This window comes from Alexandromys fortis, unplaced genomic scaffold (assembly GCF_014885135.2).
Source record: "Alexandromys fortis isolate MF-2015 unplaced genomic scaffold, M_Fortis_MF-2015_v1.1 scaffold_285, whole genome shotgun sequence".
Taxonomy (NCBI): Eukaryota; Metazoa; Chordata; class Mammalia; order Rodentia; family Cricetidae; genus Alexandromys; species Alexandromys fortis.
The window spans coordinates 1,383,712-1,392,726 of NW_026068191.1; the positions used below are offsets into that span (position 1 = coordinate 1,383,712).

Below are 9,015 nucleotides of genomic sequence, written 5' to 3' on the forward strand. Positions count from 1 at the left end.
GTCCTCCCTTCAAACCTTTTAATCTACCCCCTCTTTATCCTTCCCAAATTTAAGGCTTCATTTTCCATTAATTGTTGTTACACACATGCACACACACTACTACACACATAAACACAATCTGATGAGTCTATATAGCTAACTTTATGTGTGATTTTGGGATAATTATTCTATTTTTTATAATTCACTGACTTATTCTATCTTGGGGGAACACTGTTTCCTCTGCTCTCAGCATCTGTTAGCTGCTTGTAGAAACAGAAGGTTTCATGGAAGCTTCCAAGAGAAGGAAGCAACCAATAGTCCCACTAGCTGTGATGCCCCTGAATGGTGACAATCAACGTGGTACAATTACTCAAAGGGTGCAGTATGTGGCAGACATACCTTGTTGGTACCCACCAGCTCTCTAATTGTGCTTCAGACCTGCTCAACAAGAGGAAATCATACTTATATTGGAGACCTGGCCAACTCCCAGGGCTAGTGAGTCATGGATATTAGAGAAGAGCCCGCAACCACCACTTTACTAAACCAGTATAATCCCTAACTACATTCTAAATACCTATTCTTATACAGACAGTTATGTTTAGCTCTTGATTCACCTCCTCAGTTTGGGTCAATCACATGAGCGCTGTGTACAGGGGACAGGGACACCCTGGTGCAGTTGACACAGGACACAAAGCACATGACCGGTCCCCTTGGTGCAGTTGGAGGTACCTTTTGAGGAGAGGCAGGGACAGTGGTGGGAGGGGACTCTCTCAAGGCTGACCCTCCAGGCTCAGATCACTTTGAAGAAAGGATGTCATTGCTGTGGCAGGGAATTTTGTTTTGAGACAGGATCTTGATTCCCCACATAGCTGGAGATGATAGAGTATCTGGTGTTTTTGTCTGTACCTCCCTGCCGACAGGAGCACAATTGTGTGGCACCACACCTGATTCTGTGGTGCTGGGGTTTGAACCTAGAACGTCATGGATGCTATGCAAGCGCTTACTAACTCAGCCACATCCTCAGAAACCCCAATATCTTAAAACTTTTATTTTAAAAATCAAATGTGGAGGCTGTGTATTGTGGCTCACGCCCTTAATTCCAACTCTCGGAAGGCAGATGCAGGTGGATCTGTGAGTGTGAGGCTAGCCTGGTCTACGTAGAGGGTTCCAGTGTGGTGGGAGACTTCCTTTTGCAACAGATGGAGACCATTATTATTCTTTTATTTTGTTTTTAAATAAGTTTTTAAAATTTTTTATTGAACATATATGTGTGTGTGTGTGTGTGTGTGTATGTGTGTATGTGTATACATGCATGTGTGCACCCACATGTCAAGGTGTGATATAGAAGTCAGATGACACGTGTGGGAGCTGATCCACTCCTTTAACCATGTGGATCCCAGGGATTAATCGGGTTCAAATTCAGGTTGTGAGGTTTACCAGCAGGTGTCTTTGCCCACTGAGCCACTCCCTGACCCTTAGTGTTGTTCCGAAGGGCCTATATTCCTATGAAAGGCAAGCTTCTGTCTTCTGGATTGCAAGTATAATTGTAGCAGCTGCAGTAGTTGGTGCTGTGGCAGCTAGACAGTGCAGATCTGTGACGGTTCAGCATCTCCTGTACTTCCCACCCTGCATCCTGGCCACATTTCCCGAGCGGGCCAGCGCTGATGGAGAGAAGGCAGAGTCCCAAGCACTGCTCTGCAAGGCGATCATTGGTGGCTGAGGGGGGCACCAAGCCCAGAAAGGTCCTGGGAAGGACAAATCATCGGACAAAAAAGTGCAAACAAAAGGAAGAGGGGGGCCAAAGGCAAACATCCCGAAATGGCTGACCAGCGAACTACAGATTTTCCTGCGGAAGATGGAGAGACGGAAAGGAAAACCCGAGTGCAGCCTTCAAAGTAGAAGAGAACCATTCATCACGTCTGTCAGGAGTCCCTGCCTCTCGTCTTGTACAATTCAGGGGAGTACTTATCAACTGTTTCGTGAATGAGAGTTTTTAATAGCTCTAGAAACATTTTTTAAAGGTTGGAAGAATCCACCCACCCCCTTTTAAAAAATGCATTTGAATTTCATTAGGAGGCAAAACGTTTGCTGTTTGTTTGTTTGTTTATTTATTTATTTATTTATTTATTTATTTATGGTAAACCAGAAAATAGCAGAATACGGAGTCAGGAGAGGTGTGACTATCTCAGAGTCAGCACAACATTCTGAAGAGGAGGCTAGCTTTAGATCTTACAATACAAAGCAATTGGAGTTTCTGGCGTGCTGTAACGTCTTTTGTCTCGACAGTCCATTCTAGCAATTGTGCTAATGTGCTGTGAAAGATGTGGCATTGAGGATCGGAAGTGTTTGATTGTTATGTGAGACTTAAGAAAAACTTGCCACGTTTGAGGCTGGAACATCACTGGAGTAAGTTCAAAGAGAAACAACAAGTGGCTCTTCGTTGCGACACAGGCACACAATGTATGACTTACAGGGTCTGGGTACCTCTGTTAAGAACAGAAATGTCTGTGCTCTGTTCCTCTGCTAATAAAATCTAAGTTGTGAAACAGAAAAAAATGAGTACGGTTTTCAATTTTTAGAATAAAACTTGGAATTAAAAGAATATTATCCTCATCTTCTCACTCAGTGATGGAGGCCAGTCTTTTTGATCTCCTGATTTTACCAGAACTAAGTTCTACCGTTTTACTGTCTGGTTTCAAGAAAACTACTTCAGCTGTTTGCCTTCCTGTGTTAGCATAAGCTTTGAGGACAAAACTGAAACCTGTTCTTGGCCTAATTTTCTTTGAGTACTTTATCTGAGATTCTTTGAGTACTTTATCTGAGATTTTCCACTGTGGTTTCCTGAGAGGCACAGGCTTCTGGCCGACTGATATGGAAGTTAAATGGAAGTAATACAGCTACTTGTTATATTGGAATTGTCAGACTGACACAGAGAGGAAGCACTACAAATAAAGATCCCCGATGGGGTGGGGCTGCAGAGGTGGCTCAGCAGTTAAGAGTACTTGATGTTCTTGTGGAGGACTTGGGTTTGGTTCCCAGCATCCACATGGGCGCTCATTACCAGCAGCAATTCCAGTTTCATGGGATCCAATGCCCTCTTCTGTCCTCCTTGGACAACAGACCCTCATGTAGTATACATATATACATGCAGGCAAAACGCCCAAACACATAAAATAAATTAATAAATCCCAAACCACTCTGATTGGAAGCAAATGTGTTGTGATGAAATTCCAAGACTGACCATGAAGTGCAAGGCTTCTGCAGTGAGCAGAAGGAGAGCTGAGGAGGGATGCATGCGCTCAGCTGTGGCAGGAAGAGAAGTTTTTATCGCTAAGAGGAGGAGGTATAAAGAAGAGAGGTGACTATCTTGTGACCTTGGTGAGAAAGACAGCCTCAAACTATGACATAGTATATACAGTACACAGGTACATCTATATAGCATGCACACACATATTAATATATATAAATACTATATATAGACAGTGTTGCATGTGTGCACACATGTGTTTTTACTCATCTAAAAATTTTACTTTTGGATTATGAAAGATTGCAGTAAAAAGCTTCAGATTAGCATGCATTTTTTCCCACCAACTAAGGTTCAAATATATACCACAGAGCAAGAATATACACAAAAATACAAATGTTTATGTATAGGTTAGCATCATGTGATTACTCAGTTTGGCCACACATACAATGTTTTATTATTGACCATTTATCGTCAATGAGCTCACCTTGCACTGTTAGGAACTGTGAACATTGAGTCTCTCCCTCTGTTTCACTGTTGGTCACTTAAAGAAGCAATTCTTTATTGCTATTGCACATTTGGAAAGTGGTAGTGTAATTTCCGGAAAACAGTCTGGAAATTCTTAAAAACATTAGAATTACTATGTGACCCAGCTACACCGCTACTAGATAAATATCCAAAAAAATTAAGAGAGCTACCAGGGGCACTGCCTATGACAGCTAAGGTATGCAATCAGTCTAGGTTCCTGCCAATGTCAATGAATGAATAGAAAAAAATTATACAAATGGACTTTTCCATGAAGAAGAATGAAATCTATTACTTGCAACAAATGGACAAAATTGGGAAATATCATGTTAAGATATATGAGCCAAACATAGAAAGCCAAGTTCACTCATTGATCTGGAAAACTAAAGTAAGAAAATGTGCTAGCCTGAAAGAAGAGGATTATTAAAAATTTGGAAATGTGGGGCAAGGGCAAAGATAAAATGCATATAGTCACGATGGATTCAGAGAAGACAGTGGCAATATCACAGTACGTCACATTAATCTGTATAGTAAAAATAATTTTAAACATGTTTTAAAAAAGTGATCCATGAATTCTTCAAAACTGTCTCAGTTTTGGAGAGTTGTCAGTCCCAGGACTTTCTTCAGGGCGTTTTTCATGTCTTTGTTTCGGAGACTATAGATGAGGGGGTTTAAGAGGGGAGTCAAGGCTGAGTAAATCAGAGTGACAATCTTCTGCATTCCTGCTGGGTTCCCTGAGGTTGGGCTCACATACATCACCATGAGAGTCCCATAGAACAGGGACACCACCACTAAGTGGGAACCACATGTGGAGAAAGCTTTAGTTCGACCAGCACCAGAAGGCACACGGAGCACAGCTCTGAGCACTAAAGTGTAGGATCCCAAGATAAAGAGGAAGGGCCCAAAGATGATCATTGAATTGAAGGTATAACAAAGAAGCTCAGTGGAGGGAGCAGGGACACAGGCCAGTGCAAACAACGGTCCTGGGTCACAAACAATGTGGTCAATGACGTTAGGTCCGCAGAAAGGAAGCTGGGAGATGAGGACGATTGGGACTGGGTAGCAGAGGAATCCACTCACCCAGCACACACAGATCAGGATTACACAGAACTTACGAGTCATGATGGAGGGGTAATGCAAAGGTCGGCAGATAGCCAGGTATCGATCGTAAGCCATAACTGATAAGAAGAAACACTCTGTCGTACCAAGCGAAAAAAAGAAATAGAATTGGAGGAAGCAGGCAGAGAAGGAGATGGTCTTGTTCTCAGAGAGGATGTTGACCAGCATGTTTGGGATGGTAGAGGAAACATACCATATCTCTAAAAAGGCGAAGCTTCCCAGGAAGATGTACATGGGCGAGTGGAGCCTCCGATCCCATTTCACAGCACAGACAATAGCTCCATTCCCCAGCAAGGTTAGGAGGTAGAGAACCAGGATTGAGGAGAAGAATAAACCTTGCATCTCCCCCTGGTTACTGAAACCCAGGAGGATAAACTCAGTCACAAAATGTATTGTCTTGTTCTGGGATCCCAACACTGTTAGAAAAACAGAAACAACCAGGACGTGAACGATCACGAATGTTTTTCAGACACATTGCCAGAAAATGTACCAAGTACTTTTCATTGCTTCATTCGTTCCTCCTGATGACGCTTTGAGCAGCAGGAGGAACTCTTGTCTTCTTGCTTACAGAGAAGAAAATGATGGTCAGAGAAATTGGAAGAGGAACCCTAAAGGCTTGTGCAGAGACAGTGATTCTCACACACAGCGGCTTTGGACTTTGGTCATCTGTTGTGGTAAAACTCACTGTCCTTTGCAGACTTTGCACATATCTTTTTCATGTTGAAGCACAATTTGCTATAAATCTGAAGGAAAGAGTGGTAATTGCCTTTGTAGTCAGTTTATATATAGACAACCAATAAGAACAGATAAGAATGAAACTGTGGAGGATACTTGAGCCCTGTGGCATTACCAGTCTTAGCGCCTGCATGGTACCCAGGCATCTGTACAATGCTTTGGGAACAGCTTGCCTGGTTTTTCTCTGATCACATCCTCTCTGGTAGCATCTAGATTTGCTCAACAATCCTATTCCTCTCTTGAGTTCTAGTTTTCTTTTCTTTCTTTTTTTGAAGATTTATTTATTAATTATGTATAGTGTTCTGTCTGTCTGTATGCTTGCTGACCAGAAGAGGGCACCTGATCTCATTACAGATGGCTGTGAGCCACCATGTGGTTGCTGGGAATTGAACTCACGACCTCTGGAAGATCAGTCAATGCTCTTAACCTCTGAGCCATCTCTCCAGCCCTGAGTTCTAGTTTTCTTAAAGTACCTTTTCTTTTATGGTGAGCAAACTTTATCTCTTTTATCTGGCATCCCTAAGTCAATTTTATCTTTGCTCAATCTACATAAAATAAGTTAGTTATGTCTCCTATCACAATCATGGTAAAGTCTAAAATTAATTGCAGACAGGCATTTATTTCCTACACAACATTTCTTCTGCAGGTCTTGGCTTCCCCTGGATTTCCTCTCTGTCCCCCATCACCTAAGTTGTGCTGTTCATTAGTATGGTTTGACTTTTAAGGTACCTTGCAGCTTGACAAATCAGATTCTCTACTATATAAAGCAAGTTCCTTCAATTTTGGCATGAATTCAGTTCTACACAATATTGTTCCCTCACAATATTGTTATAATAATATAATATAATAATCACTGTTATTTAAATTAAACCATAATTATTTGAAATAATGAACACAAGGATTATCTTAGGATGTGCCGAGACTGGGAATTTCTTTCTGCTCTTGGCTGAATCAGTAGTTGATGTCAGACTAAACAGTTGGATATTTTGCTGACAATCTTTTTGAAGATGTTGGTCAAGAGGTGCTGGGTAAGATACCATCAATATTTTATTTATTTTTCTCTTTTCTCTTCCTTTTATTGAAAATATATTATTTTCCCATACCATATATCATGATTATAGTTTCCTCTACCTCTGTTCCTTCCAGTTTCTCACCACCCTCCCTCCTATCCGGATCTGCTCCCTTTCTGTCTCTCATTAGAGAAGAACAGGCTTCTAAAAGACAACAGCCAAACATTACAAAATAAAATAAGATAAAACAAAAACCATCTCATTGAAGTCAGGCAAGGCAAACTGACATAAGAGAGCTCCAGAAAAGGCACAAGTACCATAGATACACTCAGAAATTCCATGAAAGTAATACACTGAAAGCTATTATATATACCCAGAGGATCTGGTGCAGACTGTGTACCCAATATTTTAAATTGACTTCAAAATAAAATAATTGACTGTAGAGTCAATACAAACCACTGCTAGGATACTCACAGAATTCCATTTTTGTGCCCATTTACACACTTTGCAGAGGGCAAGAGGTCAGCTTCTTGATGCCAGTCCAACCTGGAGCAAACTCACAACAACAGATATTTTATTGCCAAGGTAAATTTGGATATCGGTAATGGCAATATTTTTATAATGTAAACAATTCTTTTATTTTAATAATCTTTTTTAGGGATAGGGTCTCAAGTAGATCACCATGACCTAAAGCTAACTTTGCATACAAGGTTGACCTTGAGCCCCCCACCCCCAACCCTCCTCCAGCCTTCTGTCCTGATTAGGTTATAAGGATTACACTATGCTCAGCTTTCTGCAGTGATGGGACTCAAACCCATCAGCTTAGGCTAGTCACCCTTCTAACCGAGCTACATCTTCAGCCTAACTTACATGGTTTTTATGGAAATGTACATTTATTTAAGTGATTCAGTTTTATGTAATCTATATGAAGGACATATATTAACGTTTTTCTTTTTAAAATTTTATTTATTTTTTATGTACACTGGGGTTTTGCCTGCATATCTGTGTGAGGATACTAGATCCCCTGGAACTGGAATCACAGACAGCTGTGAGCTGCCATGTGGGTGTTAGAATTTAACCCAGGTTCTTTGGAAGTACCACCAGTGTTCTTAACTGCTGAACCACCCACTCCAGCCCCCTCATAATTATTCTTATAGTTGTGAGACCACATGCTGTGTCATTCTTATCTGGAAATATAGTTACTAGGTTTGAAATAAAAGTGAAATCTTGCATACTGAATTTAAATTGGCATATTCTGTCAGCTTGTTTATTTACTTAGTCATTTAACCACGTCCATCCTGTCAGTAGGCTAAGCTCTGGCCATCAGCACTGACATGAAAATAAAACTTCTTTGCTTTATCAGACCATTTTATCTGTATTCTCATTGCACAAAGTCTCCTCGGTTGTGCAACCTAGCTCTCTGTATGCTTGGGCCAGAACTGGCATTTATTCAGGGATGAATAGAATAAGTAAATCTGTGTAGTGTAAGCCACATGATAAACTTAATTTGACATAAAAGAGATGCTTTGGACTTTTTTATATGGTTAACAGTTGTATGAGACAATCAGCTGACCCAATTCATAGTCCAGGGAATTCTTGGCACCAAAAAGAGAAATCCAAGTCACGGTGTGTGCCCTTGAAATAGACTTCTTATATCTTAAGTCTTACCTTTGTAATGATTCGGTAAACTCTTACCGAACTTTGTTGACATTATTTTTGCTGCTGGGGAATTACAATTCTCTAAGGAATTAGAGGATGATAAACTTCACAGAAATTTCAAGTGTCACTGTTTTTTTTTTTTTTTTTTTTTTTTTTTGACAAGATCTCAGCAAAGGCTTCCAGTCACCTATTCGCTCTTTGTGTAAACAGGCAGCTGGGGTGAGGAGAGGGAGACCCAGGACTCCTGTGGAGCTCAGAAGGGAGGCAGACTCCTGCTCCCACCCTAACCTCATGTGACTATTTAGGCAACCTGTCCGGGGAGGTGATTAAAAAAATGAGAGCAAGGGCTCTTCTTTGAAAAAATTACAATCTGTAATCAAATCTTAAGGAAAGGGGAGCCTACCTCTTTCTCAGCTGGCCCTCAGCCGTTTGTCACTAGTTAACAGCGCCAACAGAACAACAGTCTGCCTTAGTTGCCCCTTTTGGAAAGATAATCTGTTAATCAAGACTTCACTATTTTACAAAACACAAGTCTGAGGCTATGTTTCACAGGGATTTAATGGCCAGTTTCCCAGTATCCGAACACCATTTTTTCCCCATAAACTTTAGGTCAGGGAAACGCACTTCAGACACTCTAAGACTGTGTTGGAAGAAATGCACCCAGCATATTTCCCTCCACAAAGGAAGACAGAATTACAGCATCCCCAGGATGTCATATGCCCTGAGTAGTTGCCCGCAGCAAAG

General features: G+C 41.1%; 1 protein-coding gene across 1 annotated transcript; it reads right to left on the bottom strand.

Moving 5' to 3' along the window:
• Window positions 1–4,336: 4,336 nt before the first annotated feature.
• On the bottom strand, window positions 4,337–5,329 carry LOC126492880 (olfactory receptor 11H6; the record flags this gene model as incomplete). The annotated part of the gene is made up of 1 exon (XM_050129518.1): window positions 4,337–5,329. A coding segment is annotated over one exon (993 nt), but the record flags the coding sequence as incomplete, so codon positions are not given.
• Between the last annotated feature and the right edge of the window lie 3,686 nt (window positions 5,330–9,015).